Source organism: Amblyomma maculatum, chromosome 9, assembly GCF_055883805.1.
Source record: "Amblyomma maculatum isolate TAMU_Amacu chromosome 9, ASM5588380v1, whole genome shotgun sequence".
NCBI classification, from domain to species: Eukaryota; Metazoa; Arthropoda; class Arachnida; order Ixodida; family Ixodidae; genus Amblyomma; species Amblyomma maculatum.
This window is the reverse complement of record NC_139352.1, coordinates 171,229-190,176: the sequence shown is the minus strand read 5'-3', so window position 1 is coordinate 190,176 and position 18,948 is coordinate 171,229. Positions and strand designations below refer to the sequence as shown.

Genomic DNA, 18,948 nt, shown 5'->3' with positions numbered 1-18,948 from the left:
AGAGGCTAGAAACACAGGGAAATACAATTAAAAAATAGAATTGAACGCGGTACCGGTAAGTTTCGATAATAATAATAATATTAATATAATAATAATAATAATAATAATAATAATAATAATAATAATAATAATAATAATAATAATAATAATAATAATAATAATAATAATAATAATAATAATAATCAATCAATCAATCAATCAATCAATCTTTATTTAATGTGCGCAGGAACAACCATGTGGTCTTTGTGCTGCAGCACAAATAAAAAAAAAGAAACAAAAATGAAAAAGCACAAACATGTTTACACACACAAAGAGAACACAAAAAAGAAATAAATAATACATGAAATGAAACAGAAGAAAAGTATCACGGAAAGTAAGCAAACAATGAGTAGCATCACTTATATACACAGTGAGAGAATTTTTTAGCACACCAGGAAATAAAGAGAAAAAAAAACGAACGGTAGATAGAAGACAAAAAAAAAAACAACAACAAATAACTGACATTGATTATAGTAATATAGAAATATACATAAAATAAACAACCCTTCCAGGCGCAACAAGTGCATGGTACTTAAAACACAGGCTAGAAATACAGAATAATACAATAAAGAAGTAAAATTGAACAAGGGGCAGTAAGATTCGAATATAAAGTTTAAAGTTGAAATATAAGTAATAAACGGATAAAAAGTAGTTCACGATACAGACAGCATTGAACAGGAGAAAAAGCAAAAAGTGAAGTAAATACAATTTAAGGCTAGAAAGTGGGAGTTTTAAGTGATAAAGTACTATTTAGAATACAACGCTACGAACATCCAATGTAAATGAACAGAGCGAGTTTTGGAAGATGTCAAGGTGAGGACAAAAAGAGTTAAATAACCACTGCATCCTGTCCAGAGGGGAGTGGGAATGAAGAGGAGAAACCTGAAATGGTCTGAATTCCCTCATGCTCTTTCGCGGAACGCGCAGTAGGATGTACTCTAAGAGCTGAGGGCACATAATGTGGCCATGAAGGAGTTTGTACAGAAATATGATATCAAGTCTGATACGACGGCAGTGAAGGGTAGGAAGATTCAGTTGGGCGCTCCTGGTGGAGCGAGAGGGGAAGTTGCGCAAGGAAAGCGATAATGAAATATCCGTAAAAATTTTTTTTGTACTCTGTCAACCTTGTCCAAGTTCGATTTGCAAGTGCCATTCCAAACAACCGACGCAAACTCCAAGACCGGCAGGCATATGGACAGGTACAGTTTTAGGAACGGAAGTGGAGTATGGAACTCTCTCGAAAGTCTGCAAACGAATCCGAGTGTGCGCATAGCCCGCTGAGCAATGCGGTTAGTGTGAGAGGAGAAGCTGAGGGTGCGGTCAAAAAGTACACCAAGGTCATTAATTTCATCAACCCTATCCAACAGCACGGAATTCACAGAATAATGGTAGAGAAAGCTATGTGTTTTACGAGTAAAGGACACAACCCTAGTTTTGGAAGAATTGAGGGTAAGTCGATTCATCGCACACCAATCAGAAAAAGCAGATATGTCCGATTGCAACAACACGCAATCTTGAAAAGAATGTATTACCTTGAATATTTTTATATCATCAGCATAAAGAAGAAACGAGGAGTTCTTTATCGCCGAGGAAACATCATTAATAAAAACGGAGAAGAGAAGCGGGCCTAGTACTGAACCTTGAGGAACTCCACTCGTTGCAGGGTAAACGAAAGAAGTCTGTCCATTGACACTGACAAAGCAGAAGCGATCAAGGAGATAGTTGCGTAGGAGGGCTACGAGTGAGACTTCAACGCCAGAGAGTAGAAGTTTTTCAAGAAGTTAATAATAATAATAACAATAAACGTTTTCAGAATGTTTTAACCGCATTACATCATTGGCTTGCCGAAGCCGCAGTGGGCTTGAAGGGCGGGCTGACAGGCAGCGGTAACAAGCTATAAAGTCTGAAAACTTTAAATATCTTGAGCAGGAACATGCAAGAAAAGAACTGACAGCAATAAGAGAAAAATAACAAACAAGCCACTTAACCTGAGCTAAAATGAAATATGTTTTAAAATATTGCGATCAAGACTATAAGGTATGTTAAAGCACGGCGAAGGTTATAACAAGTCGACAGTACCTCCACAACTGTGGGCTGGCCAGATGATTTTCAGTAATTCTCGACGGCATCACTCGCTGCAGGCAGAATATATGGGGCAGAGCCTTCAGGCAGTGTCCCTTGGAAATATTTCTTGGTCAGGTAGCCAGCCGAATGACTCGGCGTTAGGAGACAATGAATGCTTCTGGCGCAGATTATTACCCCGGTTGTTCAAAAGATTTTTAGGAATTTCTTTTATTAGAGAACTCATTCGCTTATTTTTATCCTATCGTTCCAGCAAAAATGACGAGTCAACAGAAATAAGGTAAGTATATTTTTCGAACTCTAGTAAGGTTCTTGTCAGTCTTTAACTGATACGACAAAACTTCTGATAAAATATTGAACATTGGGGTTTCTACGTGGGCATACGCCACCAACCACCGCGGGTTCGAGCGTCGCGCGAGCCGAAGCCCCGATCAGCCGTCACCACGCGCGCACTGTCACACCACAGCGCGCACTCAACCTCCACAGGGAGGAGAGCACTTCGCTGCAAAGACACAAGCCTCCAAGTTCACAAAGGACACGTGTATTGAAACGCCATCCTCCAGCGGCACACACACACACACACACACACACACACACACACACACACACACACACACACACACACACACACACACACACACACACACACACACACACACACACACACACACACACACACACACACACACACACACACACACACACACACACACACACACACACACACACACACACACACACACACACACACACACACACACACACACACACACACACACACACACACACACACATATATATACAAACACACATACACACACATACTCAGTCACCGTGTCCCTGGAGCACGCGAGGAGCAAGGCTCCCCTGCGCGCACGAAGTAACACGGAGTGTGCGCCGCAAGCACGGTGCTGTGATCTCTCTCTCGTGGGGACCAAAGGGTTCCTTTGAGAGAGAGTGGGCAACCACCGCAAGGTACGCCTGTCGCGGATCGTTGGATCACGATCGACAGGCACGAGCTGCGCTCTCAGGTACGACCCGGAGCGGACGAACTCGAGTACACACTGGTCTGCGTGGAGAAAGGCCGACAGACAAGAACAGTAGCGTACACACCTTGCGATGTCTCGGAGGGTCTCTCCATGGGCCCCGCTCGGAGGGTCGCGCGAGCACGGCCCTCGAAGCGATGCCATGTTCCCGCCAAAAGGCGCCTATGAGAACAGTCACTGGGACGCCAGGGCGGAGCAGTGGCCGAGCGACAGTGACACGGAGTCCGGCCATCTCTCTGCCGCCTCAGGCGGGAGAAAGAAAAAGAGGAGAACAACAGGGAAGCGGGAGGCTGCCGCGCAAAGGGCAGCCGCAGCAAGCCCGAATCCCACATCCTCCTCTCCTTAATTGCCCTCCTACCCATCAGTGAAAGCACGCGGCAGGTCCCCAGCATGAATAAAAGAATGCTATCTTCACGCAACAAGTCAACTACGCTTCAGCTCCAACCAAAAAGATATCGAAAAGACAGACACTCCAGAAAGACAAACATTAGCAAGGCGCACAAAAAAAAAAAGAACAAGATGGCATGAGGAATAATGTACAAAGTTCCACAAAGTTCCGAAGGCGAGGTAACCACGACTGTGTACAGAACACAACTATGTACAGAAGTCCCAAAGTTCGTCGGAGCAGTTCAGGGAGCCAGCGATGACCGGTGACTCACCGCACGTCGACTTCTTTGTGGCCAGTAGGCAAATGTTGGCTGCAGACGACCTCCGTCCGTGGCGGTACAGGTTAGGTTCAGAGACAGCGAACGCGCAGAAGGAGCCCCGGCGTGGAAACTCCGCGGTGATCCAAAAGGCTCATGCGGCGACCGCACGGGGCTCTTTCCTCCACGCTCAGCACACGCCGGCAAACACACACGGCACAACGTCGTCGCCTCCGCTCTTGGCACGCGCACGCACAGCCACAGGCACACCACACAAAGGGTGGCGCCGACCTTCAGAGGCGGACCTGTCCCAAACACCTTCCTCCACACACGCAGGAACAGCCGAGAGACGGGGCTGCCCAATGAGAGACACTCAGAAGTCCAAGCGGAAAGAGGAAAGAAAAGATGCGCTGTACAAAAGAAGACACTCACTGTACAATATTTACAAGATAGGAAGCAAGAACGGAAACAGAAGAAAGCGAAAAATGTGAAAAGACACACACACACACACACACACAAATTAAAAGAAAAATAAAGCACACAGGCTGGAACTGAGATGCCAGAAAAGGGGAGGACCAACCTTACTTCCGGATATGGTTCGACGAGAAAGCTCGCTCGGTGAGGCGGTATGCCTTCGGTTGCGGAAAAGGCCCGCCGTCCGGCATCAATCACACAGGTGAACGTCGCCTCACCTTGTACCGGTACGGGGCACGGCTGCGTTACACCGCATCGGGTGTGCCTTGGCGCTTGCCTGTGGTGACAATGGGCACCAGCGCAAGCTCGCCAGACCGTTACGCATAGGCCTTCAGGTCTGCAATGTAGGCATGGCTGACATTTCCCGTGGGGAGATTCTCCAGCAATCAGCCCCTGCTTGTTACTTGAGAAATGCCCCAAGAAATCGCAGGTGGCCATCTGTCAGGGACGCACACTGTCAGTTGGTTTCGTCTTTCCCGGTGGCTTGACACCCCTCGACTTCTCCATTTGACAGGCATGGCAGGAACGGCAAGAGCGAAAAATGTCGCGCTTCATGCCGGGCTGCAGTCACCCATTGACTCAGTTTCTTAAAACCTTGGAGCCACTCAGATGACCAGCCAATGGTTTGTCGTGAGAGAAACTCAACAGAGCGCCGCTCAGACATTGGGGAATAGCCACTTCAAATGGTTCATGGACTCATCATCCGTGGCTATGTATTTAAGCGCGAGCCCGTCATGGCCTAGCAAATAATTCCCCGGGGCACGCTGCGACACACGCTGCCTCGTGCCCCCCTGCGCCCCACTCAATACAATAAGCGTAACGGCGCTGCGCCCGCTGCAATACAAGCAGCGTAACGGCGCTTCGTCTCCTAGAGACCGTAGCTGACATCGCGCCAAAACGGGTCATTTTGCTGGACCGTCACAGCTATTCATGGCTGAAAACGATCCCAGTTGTGGTATCGCGAAGTGTTATCAAAGCTGCGGAACTACCTCGCCTCAGCCACGCTCTCTCCGCTCACCCTTGCCACTGTGATAATGTGGCTTATTAAAGCGAGCGCGCTGCGCCAGTCACCGCAGCGCATTTTCTTTCGTCCGTTATTATGGAATAATGCCGTTCCTGTCCGAGCTATGCTGCCTCAGCTGTCTCATAGAGAAAGAGATTGGTTGTATTGCCTAAAACACGACATAATGGCGACGAGGATGGGATATCTGCGCTGGTGTTACGCCCACTGAAGACTTTCGGCACAAGACAAAGAACGGTAGCATCTACAGCAACGGGAACGCTTTCTCCATGACTACTTTCGGGCAAGTTGAGCATTTTGATGATTCTACGACTGATTGGCTTTCGTATGAAGAGCGGTTAGAAGCATCTTTGCGTGCTAACAAGGTTCCGGAAGACTTAAAAGTAGACTTTCTCCTGAGTTTGATCGGACCGCAAACTTACTCACTTCCCAAGTCACTGACTATTCCGGATAAGCCCTCGTCTAAGCCCTATGCAACGCTCATAACGCTACTTCGCAATCACTTGTCTCCGAAGCCGTCGGTCATCGGCGAAAGAGCAAGATTTCACCGCCGGTCACAGAAAGAAACTGAAACCATATCGGAGTTCGTGGCCGAGATAAGACACCTTGCTCAGACATGCGATTTCGGCGAATTCTTGGATCAGTCACTGCGCGACCGATTTATCTCCGGGTTGCAGCGCGTCGACATCCAACGGCATTTATTTGCCGAAGATAATGCCCTAACTTTCCAAGAAGCTGTCGAGCGTGCCTTGTCTTTTGAAGCAGCAGTGCGAAATGCGACAGAAGCGCACGTAGTGCACGAAAGGAATGCCGATATACATAAAATGCCTAGCTCAAGGCCAACTCCCGAAGTGAAGGCCGTACCATGTTATCGATGCGATTCGCCCAAGCACGGAGCAGCATCTTGTCCGCATTCACAATCAACTTGTTATAAGTGCCAAAAGAAGGGACACATTCAACGAGTTTGCACAAGTCGTCCGCGACGTGTGAAAACGCTCACAGTAAGCTCATTCAACAGACAAACAAAACTTGCTCTGAATGACGTTACTTAAAACACACGTGCAGTGCCTTTTATAGTGACAGTCAAAGTTAACAGTGTACCATTACATATGGAGCTGGACACCGGAGCTGCTGTCTCGATAATTTCACGCAACCACTGCAGGAGGTTTTTTCCAGATCTGCACCCGCAACGAACCAGTCTTCGACTACGCACGTACACTGGTGAAGTAATCAAGCCCATTGGAGTGCTTGATGTCAACGTGGAAACGAACGGCCAAAAGCTGCGCCTACCGCTCTACGTGGTGCTACAAGACGGACACTCACTTCTGGGACGGGAGTGGCTACAAAAGAGTCGGCTTGACTGGAGCCGTATCTGGGAGCTGAACGCCATTAGGAGTTTGCCTTGTCCGACCGAAGAGTCGTCGGAGAAACTTCAGGCCTTGCTACGAAAGTACACGCAACTGTTCCGCGAAGACTTGTGCAAGATAAATGGTGAGAAAGCTACTGTTTATTTTAAAGACAATCAAGAGCCTAGATTTTTGAAAGCAAGGACTGTGCCATTCGCATTACTTCCAGCAGTAGAACAGGAACTTGTGAAGCTAGAAAAGCTTGGCGTTATCTCACCAGTGGCTAGCAGCAAGTTTGCTACGCCAGTTGTGCCGGTCATTAAAGCTGATGGCTCGATAAGACTGTGCGGTGACTACAAGGTCACCTTGAATCCAATTCTAGACACTGAGCATTATCCGCTTCCAAGGGCACACGAGCTTTTTGCAATCCTTGAGGGAGGAAAGAAGTTCTCGAAACTTGACCTCAACAAAGCATACCAGCAGGTAGAAATGGACGAACGGTCGAAAGAATACTTGACGCTAAATACAAACAAAGGGTTGTACGTCGTCAGCCGCCTACCTTTTGGCATAGCATCAGCTCCTGCAGTCTTTCAAAGGATAATGAATAGCATCCTCAAAGGACTCGAAGGGGTTGCATGTTACATTGATGACATCCCCGTAACGGAAAAGACTGGTGAAGAGCACCTGCGTAACCTCGAAGCTGTTCTGAAACGCTTGTCAGAAAGAGGCGTTAAGGTGAAGACGCCTATATGTCAGTTCTTTAAGGACCAGCTTCAGTACCTCGGTCACAGTGTAAGCGCTGATGGCGTGCGTCCAGCCGATGACAAAATGGCAGCTATTTCTATGGCACCGAGGCGAAATGACAAGCATCAGCTGCGGTCCCTGCTTGGCCTAGTTAACTACTATGGAAAGTTCATTCCGAACCTATTCAGTGTAATCGCACCGCTCAACAGGCTTTTACGCAGTGATGTGCCCTGGGTGTGTAGCAGGGAATGCGAGGACGCCTTCGTTGAAGTTAAGATGTTGCTGTCCACGCCACCCGTGCTTACCCACTACCAGCCCGGATTGCCACTACAGCTGTCTTGCGACGCATCAGCATACGGCATCGGAGCCGTGCTCTCTCACGTCCTACCAAATGGTATGTGCAAGCCAATAGCATACGCATCAAGAACATTGACTAAGGCAGAGGCTCAGTTCAGTCAGTCGTTCAGTCGTGTCCGACTCTTCGTGACCCTATGGACCATGCCACGCCACGCTTTCCGGTCTCTATCTTCCTAACATCACATAACTTCATCTGCAGTGCCTCGAGGATGCCAGCTAACCATCGCGTTCGCTGCCTACCCCTTCTCCGGCGACCCTCAACCTTTCCCAACATCAAATCTTTCACCAGCGACTCCTCTCTTCTCATCAGATGACCAAAGTAGCTGAGCTTTAACTTTAGAATTTGACCCTCCAATGAGCAGTCAGGGTTTATGGTCGACAATTTCGACTGATTTGATCTTCTGGCAGTCCAAGGAACTCCCAAGACTCTTCGCCAGCACCACAATTCAAACACGTCAATTCTTCGGCGGTCAGCCTTTTTCACAGTCCAACTCTCGCATCCATACATCACAACTGGAAAGACCATAGCACGAGTTATACGGACCTTGGTTGGCAGACTAATGTCTCTGCTCTAAGGCAGAGGCTAGCTACAGCCAAATTGAGAAAAAGGCACTCGCCCTAATTTTCGGTGTGAAAAAGTTGCACTACTACCTCTATGGCCGTTCATTCATCCTCGTAAGCGATCATAAGCCATTGCACACCGTTCTCGGGTCCAAAACAGGCATTCCTACGATAGCTGCAGCGAGATTGCAGCGTTGGGCCGTTTCGTTATCTGCCTACAACTACACGCTCAAGTACAAGTCATCAGCAGAAAACGCCGACTCGGATTGCCTTTCGCGGCTGCCGTTGCATGGCAATGATAATGAAGCACCGGAAGATAAATTCTACGTTCTGCGTTTTGACTCGCTTCCAGTAAACTGCCGTGACATAGCACGCGAGACCAGTCGTGACCCTGTACTCAAAGCAGTCATGCAGTACGTTTTGAGCGGCTGGCCGAATCGCGCTCCCAATGACTTACTGAAGCCGTTTTTCTACAGACGTTTGGAGTTGTCTTTGCAGCAAGGATGCCTGGTGCTGGGAACTCGTGTCGTCATTCCTTCCAGTCGTTCATGCTTGCGGAGCTGCACCAGGGGCACCCTGGAATCGTCAGGACGAAGGAATTGGCGAGAAGTTACGTGCGGTGGCCAACGATTGACTGAGACATTGAAAAGAACGTGAGTGCATGTCAGTCGTGCCAGTCGCAGCGCAACATGCCGTGCCCTGCTCCGCTTCATCCATGGGCATGGCCTAGTCGGCCCTGGGAACGGGTTCACGTCGACTTCGCAGGCCCATTCACAGGTGCGATGCTCTTGATAGTCATAGACGCTCATTCTAAGTGGCCAGAAGTGTTTGAAATGAAAGATACATCCGCAGAGAAGACCATTGACCGTCTTCATGAACTTTTCTGTCGTTTCGGTTTTCCAGAGACGCTTGTATCTTATAACGGTCCACAATTCACATCGGACGCGTTCTCAAAATATATGCGCAGCATTTGCACCCGTCATGTTCGCACTGCGCCGTATCATCCAAGCAGCAATGGACAGGCTGAGCGCTTCGTGCAGTCACTCAAGTCTGCGTTGCGTAAGAATCCGTCCGTACCCCTACGCTCAGCTATTCCTGATTTTCTTTTGGCGTATCGCAATACTCCTCATACAACCACTGGGGAAGTTCCTGCACTCCTCCTGCTTGGCAGACGTCTTCGCACAAGGTTGGATCTTGTAAAACCTTCAATCCAATCAAAAGTATCGGCTAAGCAGTTTGACCAAACCTTAAGGCGTAAGTCATGCTATCACAAAGAGCGCCTTTTTAAGGTTGGTGATAGTGTAAAGGTCCGGAACTTCAGGTGCGGAGAAAAATGGTTTTCAACGAGCATTTTGGCGCAAACTGGTCCAGTCTCGTACCGCTGAAGTGTCGTAACTCCTAGAGGTATCTTTCAGTGGGTTTGCCACAAGAATCACATCGTCCAAGTGGCTCCAGAAGGAGACACATCTGCTCCTCTGGCGCCATACCCGGAATCTGATGAGCAAGCGGAGTCCTGCCGGTCTCCCCGTCAACAGGCTGGAGTGCAAGACAGCCATTCGGATACAGAACCTGCAGAACGGCGGTACCGACTTCGGGAGAGGAGACCACCCGACCGCTATGTGCCGTGAACAGGAATTTGTCTTGAACTGTAAATAAGTGCGGAAGGATGTTGTATCGCGAAGTGTTATCAAAGCTGCGGAACTACCTCGCCTCAGCCACGCTCTCTCCGCTCACCCTTGCCACTGTGATAAGGTGGCTTATTAAAGTGCGTTGCGCCAGTAACCGCAGCGCATTTTCTTTCGCCCGTTATCACGGAATAAAGCCGTTCCTGTTCGAGCTATGCTGCCTCAATTGTCTTGCCTAAAACACGACACCAGTCATCCCAAAGGAGAGCCTGTTTCCGTCCCCCAGCAGGTTCGCAGCAAAACGTCCGCTGGCATCGGCGTCTCAGAGGTGCTCACAAAGAGCTTTCAGCCTCGACTGCTTTGCGAAGCGCTGCTTACCTGGATAACGGAATGGGGGAATCCGTCTGCGGGGGTCCCCTCCGTGCCGATCTGCGGCTCGTCCGCTGTTTCGCCCCGTTCGCATGCCGGCGTAAATACATCACCGCGGGCGAGTGGGGCACAGGATAGCGCGTCAGCTACCACGTTCGTTCTCCTCTTTAGATACTGCACCGAAAAGTCGAAATGCTGTACCAGGAGAGAATGGCGCGCCAGCTGGCTCGCAAGTTCACGGAGCCGCATCAGCCAACTGAGCGCGCTGTCGGCGCGGTTTCCAAAGGGAGCCCGGCCGACGCCTCGCCGTTCCCCGAAAAGCAATGACTGCAAGCGGGGTACGGGTGCTGGTGTGCGGAGATGCGGCAGCGGCGGCATTGCGCACATTGTTTCCGCAGCGGCGTAAAGCTGAAACAGCGGAGGCATATGGTCAACGGTCATACCGCAGGGTGGTCCGAAGAACCATGTAGCGTGTTTCAGTACCTTTGCCGAGTGCCACGCAGAGGGCGGCAGGCATGGCGCATAAGCTTGATCGCCAAGGCGACCGGCTCGGCTGATATGCTGTCCAACGACTCGTGGAGCCAAGGACAATTCACGTTGGGCGCCAGTTGGGGTTTCTACGTGGGCATAGGCCACCAACCACCGCGGGTTTGAGCGTCGCGCGAGCCGAAGCCACGATCAGCCGTCACCACGCGCGCACTGTAACACGTACCGCAGCGCGCACTCAACCTCCACAGGGAGGAGAGCACTTCGCTGCAAAAATACAAGCCTCCAAGTTCACAAAGGAGACGTTTATTGAAACGCCATCCTCCAGTGGTACACACATACACATATATACAAACGCACATACACACACATACTCAGTCAACGTGTCCCTGGAGCGCGCGAGGAGCAAGGCTCCCCTACGCGCACGAAGTGACACGGAGTGCGCGCCGCAAGCACGCAAGGGCTTGCTGTGATGTCTCTCTCGCGGTGACCAAAGTGTTCCTTTGAGAGAGAGTGGGCAACCACATCAAGGTACGCCTGTCGCGGATAGTTGGATCACGATCGACAGGCTCAAGCTGCGCTCTCAGGGACGACCCGGAGCGGACCAACTCGAGTACACACTGGTCTGCGTGGACAAAGGCTGGCAGACAAAAACAGTAGCGTACGCACCTTGCGATTTCTCGGAGGGTCTCTCCCTGGACCCCGCTCGGAGGGTCGTGCGAGCCCGGCCCTCGAAGCGGCGCCATGTTCCCGCCAAAAGGCGCCAATGAGAACAGTTACTGGGACGCCAGGGCGGAGCTGTGGCCGAGCGACAGTGACAAGTTGTCCGGACATCTCTCCGCCGCCTCAAGCGGGAGAAAACAAAGAGGAGAAAAACGGGGAAGCGGGAGGTTGCCGAGCAAAGGACAGCCGCAGCAAGCCCGAATCCCACAACATGTAGTGCCAAAACTGCGAACTGCGCGAACACAGAGCTTAAATTAACAGAGCATGTAGTCATAAAAGTCACGATTGTAAAATGCGAGACATGTAAATATGTGAAATTCAGACACTTACCTTCTGAAGCTATGCAGTGTCTCATACAAAGAAACCACATTACACCCAGCATACAGTGAAAGTCTCGAAACAGCAGCCAGTTATTATACAATATTCCGAGCCCTGACCTCCTGCCAATGGCATGGCATTGGGAGGCAAAGAATGCTTCTGGCACAAACTATGACTCTGGTAATTCAAAGGATTTTTAGAAATTATAACTATTTCGTCAGATCATCCATCCTCATATGGCCTGTCGTTCCAACAATACAGAGTAGCCACAAGAAACCAAGTAGGTATTCTTTTCGAACTCATTCTTGGGTTCATTCTCAGTAAGAACGGCAGCAGCCTGAGCCTGCCAAAGTGGATTCCATCCTAAGAATTCCCCAGCCTACGAACAGCAAAGCAGTTTTGTCATGGCTCCAGACAGCAAACTTCTACCGCTGCTTTTGTAAAGGATTTCTAAAGGATTGCATCACCTCTGTAAAGTCTGATTCGGTCTGGAGAGTTTTCCTGGACCAGTTCCTGTGATGAAGCTTTCCAACGAATTCGCTCAGAATTAACAGAGGCACCCGTGCTGGGCCGTTTTGATCGAGATGCCCAAACGACTGTAACTACGGATGCCTCGGGAACAGCAGTTAGTGTCGTGCTCTCCCGGAAACAATGTGGCAAAGAAACTGTCATTGAATAAGCCAGTCGCGCACTCACTGTCGATAAAAAGAAGTTACACGGTAATGTTTGGGAGTGTATTGGCGTGAATTTGACAGTCACTATGAAGTTTTGCAACTACTTAGTCAGCAGAACATTTTGCCTGCTAACTACCAACTGGACTGTTGCATGTTTGACAGCTAACATTAGGCCTTCACGTCGTTTCACAGCCATGTTGATGGACCTTGATGGTAAAATTCCACGCTTGGATGCAGGAAAATCAATTTAACTTAAACTTGTCCAAGATTAGTTATATTATTTTCAGACCTATCAACGCCCCAATCCATTACTCACTTGATATAAGGTATGCTAACAAATAAATACAGCAGATAACCACTCAGAAGCTTCTCGGTGTCTTGTTCAATGAACACCTATCCTGGAATGCACATATTTCTAAACTTGCCACAGATCTTAGCAGAACTGTTGGCTGTCTCTACAGGGCCAGTGACCTTTTACCTGTTTCAATAAAAGTATCTATGTATTATGCTCTATTTTTTTCTAAGTTATCTTATTGTGCACTGGTGTGGGGCACCACAACAAATAGCTATTATCACACGCTTTTGATTCTGCAAAAAAAAGGCACCCCGGGCTGTTGAGGGTTATCATGGAAGACCGGAACACTTAGCTATACCAAAAACATAATCTACTTCAAGCTAACCGAGTCTACACATACCGCTTGTTACAACGTATCCATAGCAATAGGCTTTTCTCCGTCTCTCCTAATCGATTTCCTACTAAATACCCTCTCAGACAACACAGAAACCTCGTCCCAAAAACAAGGACAAATTACGGTAAACAGAAGCTTAATTACCAGATTCCAACTATTCTCAAAACCCCATCCCTATGTTCAATGTTCCATCTCTCTAAACGCAGATTTAAAAGAGACATAAAAAAGCAGTTGATACTCTCCGAAGTGAAATAATTGTTTAGTCTGGTTTTGTATTTGGCAAATGCAAATTTTTATCATGTTATGTTACTGTACAATTTTTTTCCGTGTTTTGTGTGCCATATGCTGTTGTTTCTTTTTGAGTGTATAGTGTACACTGTTTCTTTTTTTAGGTTTTACTCCAGTATGTTTAACTACCACGTTTGCTGTAATGTTCTGTTATCGTTTGTTTTCCGTGTTGCGCGCCGCTGTGAACTGTATGGGGAACTGTGACCCCATCAGGCCTAACCGCCTTTTGTCGCAGTTCCTTCTTTCATTTTTTGAAAGAGAAATAAAGAATATCTGAGAATTCATCAACAGCAGTTCTCCACCAATCACAGCCACTAGCAGCTGCACAAGCAATTGACAAAGAATGCCGGGATCTTCGTCGCTCTTTGTCAACTACCGAATCATCAGAACATGACATTGCCATTATTGATGACATCCTGCATCATACTGATGTGACTACAGGCACACAAACCATTGTAGCGCCAACAAACATGCGCCAAGCTGCACTGGAAGTACGGTGGAGGCCATATGGATGTTGCCCGGACCCTGGCCAAAGTGAGAGAACGTTACTGGTGGCCGAACCTTTCAGTCTCAGTAACTCGCTACGTCACAGCCTGCCAGATCTGCCAAAGAATCAACCACCCCGTGTCTAAACGTGTTGGCAAAATGGGCCTAATGCCAATCTCAGACATTCCTTTTGCCTTAATTGCCATTGATCACATTACAATGCCAGCCACTTCTGGAAAGAAGAATATTTTAAATGCTATTGACTTCGCCACATACTGCATTGTTCCAGCAACCGTGGCTTCAACGTTTGCTAAAGAGCTCGTAGCACATCTGCAGTCGGTGTTCTTTCGGTTTGGCGGCCCTGACGACTGCATGTGCGCCCATGGTGCAGCCTTCGAAAATCACCAGTTTAAGTCGTTCTTGCGCATACATGGTGCAGAGATTCACTATTCGGTCAGCAATGGTCTTGTCAAAAGAAGCAATGGAATTTTAGTTTCCGTCCTTCGGAAGGCGTGCCCGAACGACCCTGCCTCTTGGCACAGCAAACTTGAAGAAGCTGCATTTGCCATAAACTCAAGCTACAGTGCTAGTAGCCGCTTTTCTCCCGTAGAACTACTTTACGGGTACGTTCCTAAGGTCCCATATCAACATCACCGCCCCGCTGCAACCAAGACACTTCAAGACCGCCTCCTTATGTTGCCACAGAATTCACTGTCGCAGCAGGCAATACCGAAGAAGCACAAGCGAAACGAAAGACAGCATATGATCAGTCTCTTAGGAATCGTTCATATCAAGTCGTCCAATTTGTATGGGTACGCTGCCAAGAACCCGTAGTAGATGGTACTGGAAAGCCAGCTCCTAAATTCAAAGGAATTTACCAGATCACCGACCAGAAGACTCCTGTGACATTTGTGGTCACCCGCCTCACTGGAAAAGGAACCCGAGATTGACCCTATGAAAGATTGGTGCATGTATTTCAACTAAAGCACTATGTTCCCCCATATGTCGAGCCCTATATCGTCTAGAGCCAGACCTCAACGCGTGACCCATATAGTTATCCTAGTGGTAGCGGAAATGACATGTCCCCACCAGCAGTGTGTACTGATAATGAAATTCCGCCTCAAGTACCTTCACCGAGACCGCGCCGTCAACATCGGCCACTCAAGCGCTTGAAAGAATACTCCCTCTCGCAGTGAGCGCCTCACGGCACATTTCGTTGCTTGACCAAAGGAACTTGGTCTAACTGAGAGAGGCCGGATATCAGCGATTCACCACTCGCGCCACCTATCGCTTACAGCTCCACCACGGCCAAGCAGCCAAGCTTAGAGTGGTGTGTGCGTGCGAGTGTCAGTTGAACGCGTTCTTCGGCGCGGAGACGTGAAGCTGAGTAGTGGGGCACCATGCCACATAATTAAAGGTATTCTCCATTATCTGAGCCCTGTTCAATGCCGGACGCCTCGGCCAACTTCCGACCAGCCTTTTTACTGCCTTAAGTCTTCGCCCATGTCCTCCCATAACAAGACTGCATTAAAATCCAGTAAGGCTGCAAAATGACTAGTTCCGTTGACATGCGGTAAAGTAATTATGCTGAAATTTCCAAAGCGGTGAGCAAAACGCTGTGGTAAACTTTCCAGGTGGTATGGTGTTAAGGCTTGATTCTATAATTTGCATTTTGTATTGAATAAACAGTCACCGCTAACCAGCGAAACTACGAGGCTGCTAAACCGCGAGTGTATAATCATTCAAGTGCGTACCAAAAATTAGCTGTGGTTTAGCTTGAGGTTAAACCTGGAGTTACGCGAGAGCAATCTACATGGCCAAGCTTAAGTTCGGCTTGAAAGTAAAGACATCGTTGTAGAAGACCTTGAACAGGGCGATACGGTCATCAACAGTCAATGGAACGTTCTGCGATCAGTCGTGAGACGTGTCAGCACACGTACGAGCGTCGAAGCGAGCTTCGTTGTCGTTTTCTTTCCTGCCCGTCAGGCGCGTTGAACATGCTTGTCGTCGTTCTCTTCAGCAACAGGCGCTGAACATATCAACGCCCAATACCTGTTTTACAACTTTCCCTGGGCGAAACGACGCCATCCTGGCAGCTGATGGCGATGTGACGATGGCCGCATCGTAGTAAGGTTTCAGGCGGTTACTGTGTACTATTTCACGATTTCGGCGACGGTGGTCAGTGGATGGCGTAAGAGGTTCGATGAGGTAGTTGACGGGAGATGTTTGCTTGACAATACGGTAGGGGCCCTGATACTTGCTCAGAAGTTTGGATGAAAGGCCGGGACTGGAGGAAGGCACCCATAGCCAGACCAAAGAGTCTGTACGGTAAGTAGGAAGAAGTGCAGATTGATCTCGGGTGGTTGTCTGCTGTTGCTGGGCGTGAGAAGTGAAGGACCGGGCAAGCTGGCGGCATTCTTCGGCATAAGTTGCAGCTTGTGAAACAGTCGTGAATTCGGAAGAATCCGGTCGGTAAGGGAGAATGGTGTCCATGGTACAAGAGGGCTCACGACCCTACAGGAGGAAGTATGGCGAGAAACCGGTGGTTGCTTGTGTGGCAGAGTTATAAGCGAATGTGACGAATGGAAAAACGCGGTCCCAGTTGGAGTGGTCTGAAGCGACATACATTGCTAGCATGTCGCCCATGGTGCGGTTAAAACGCTAAACCATTCCATTTGTTTGCGGATGGTACGCGGAGGTGGCGCGGTGAACGATTTTGCATCTCTAAGAACAGCTTCGACAACTTCAGAAAGGAAAGCGGGACCTCTGTCACTCAGCAATTCTTTGGGAACCCCGTGGCGAAGAATTATGTGATTGATGATGAAGGAGGCAATGTCTTGGGCTGTAGCAGATGTCAAAGGCGCCGTTTCGGCATAGCATGTGAGATGATCGATTGCAACGATGATCCAGTGATTGCCTGTTGATGTGCTAGGAAGCGGGCCGTATAGGTCTATTCCAATACGCTCAAAGGGCTGAGCTGGGCAGGTCAGCGGCTGCAGAGGAGCGGCGTGTTGGCGAGGTGGGTATTTTCGGCTCTGACACTCTTGGCAGGACTGGACGAACCGACGAACATAACGGTACATCCTACGCCAGTAGTACCGCTGTCGCAGGCGAGTGAAGGTTTTCAATAAGCCGGCGTGGGCACACTGGGGATCGTCGTGGTAATGGTAGCAAATCACGGAGCGTAGATGGGTCGGAATTACAAGCACCACTTTCTACCATCCGGAAGGTAATTCCTACGTTACAGGAGCTCGTCTCTGATGGCGAAATGGTGAGACTGGCGACGGAGAGCGCGGCAAGGAGGTCGTGAAGCGCGGCCAGATAAAAAATCCAGGAGTGAAGCGATCCATGCGTCTTTGCGTTGCTCGGAAGTCATATCGGTGGGCATGTCGGTCGGATGTAGAATGGATATAGCAGGAGTGGCTTCAGGCGGCAAGTGAGAACGTGAGAGAGCATCAGCATCGGCATGTTTATGGCCAGAGCGATAGATGACGTTAATGTCGTATTCTTGGAGCCTCGGAGCCCAATGGGTCAGTCGACCAGAAGGATCTTTCAAAGAAGACAGCCAGCAGAGGGAGTGATGATCGGTGACGACATCAAAAGAATGGCCATACAAGTAGGGGCGAAATTTTGTGCTATTGCCCAGAGAATAGCGAGACACTCTTTCTTGGTGACGGAATAGTTTGCTTCAGCTTTTGTTAGGGTCCGACTTGCGTAAGCGACAACGTACTCATCAAAGCCAGACTTCCGCTGAGCGAGTACTGCGCCGAGGCCGACGCCACTGGCATCAGTGTGGATTTCCGTGGGAGAAGAAGGGTCGAAATGACGCAGGATTGGCGGAGTCGTCAGAAGGTGGCGGAGTGTCGCGAAGGCATCATCACAGTGCGGAGACCAGGCTGAAAGATCGTGGCTAGACAGAAGCTTGGTGAGAGGGTTGATGATTGTGGCGAAATTGCGAACGAAGAGGCGGAAGTACGAGCAGAGGCCGACGAAGCTGCGGAGTTCTTTCACATTAGTTGGCTTGGGAAATTCTGCCACAGCGCGTAATTTTGCCGGATCGGGAAGAACGCCATTCTTGGAGATGACATGTCCGAGTATGGTTAGCTGCCGTGCTCCGAAACGGCACTTCTTTAAATTTAATTGGAGGCCAGCGTCGGTCAGGCATCGCAGAACTGTCTGAAGGCGCTGAAGGTGAGATGGAAAATCTGGGGAAACGATGACAACGTCGTCAAGGTAACAAAGGCAAGTGTGCCATTTGAGCCCTCTGAGTAGGTTGTCCATCATGCGTTCGAATGTGGCAGGGGCATTGCACAGTCCGAATGGCATGACATTAAACTCATAGAGCCCATCGGGTGTGACGAAAGCGATTTTTGGGCGATCAGCCTCTGCCATCGGCACCTGCCAGTAGCCGGAACGCAGGTCTATTGAAGAAAAGAACTCAGCTCCCTGCAGGCAGTCAAGGGCGTCGTCGATACGAGGGAGAGGATAAACGTCCTTGCTCGTGATCTTGTTCAGTCGGCGGTAATCTATACAGAATCGAATGGAACCGTCTTTTTTCTTGACCAGGACGACCGGAGACGCCCAAGGGCTGTGCGACGGTTGGATCACGTTGCGCTGGAGCATGTCGGTCACCTGCTCGTCAATAATGCGGCGCTCGGCGGCTGAAACACGGTACGGACGCTGGCGCAAAGGGGAATGGGTGCCGGTATCAATACGGTGAGTAACGGTAGTTGTGCACCCCAACGAATGTTGCTGGGAGTCGAACGAAGCCGCGAAACGTTGTAGGATGGCGACAAGCTGGGCTCGTTGTAAGGGCGTCAGGCCAGCGTCGATGGACCGGTGGAAAACTTCGAGGGATGATAGAGTGGCAACAGGAGTAGGTGTTATGGTGCTGATGTGAAGGCCGGCGATGGTACCTCCGAAGGGATAGGTGGGCGTGGAATCGAGCAAAGCAACACTACCCAGTGACTGGCCAC

General features: G+C 49.3%; 1 protein-coding gene across 2 annotated transcripts in view; it reads left to right on the top strand.

The window, feature by feature from the left end:
* Positions 1-18,948, top strand: part of LOC146178065 (vitellogenic carboxypeptidase-like) — a 151,139-nt gene that overhangs the window by 57,613 nt on the left and 74,578 nt on the right. For both annotated transcript variants that reach the window (XM_084577918.1, XM_084577919.1), the window contains exon 2: positions 2,375-2,401. In XM_084577918.1, the coding sequence (XP_084434044.1) occupies positions 2,375-2,401 (27 nt within the window). The remainder of the gene's footprint in view (positions 1-2,374; positions 2,402-18,948) is intronic.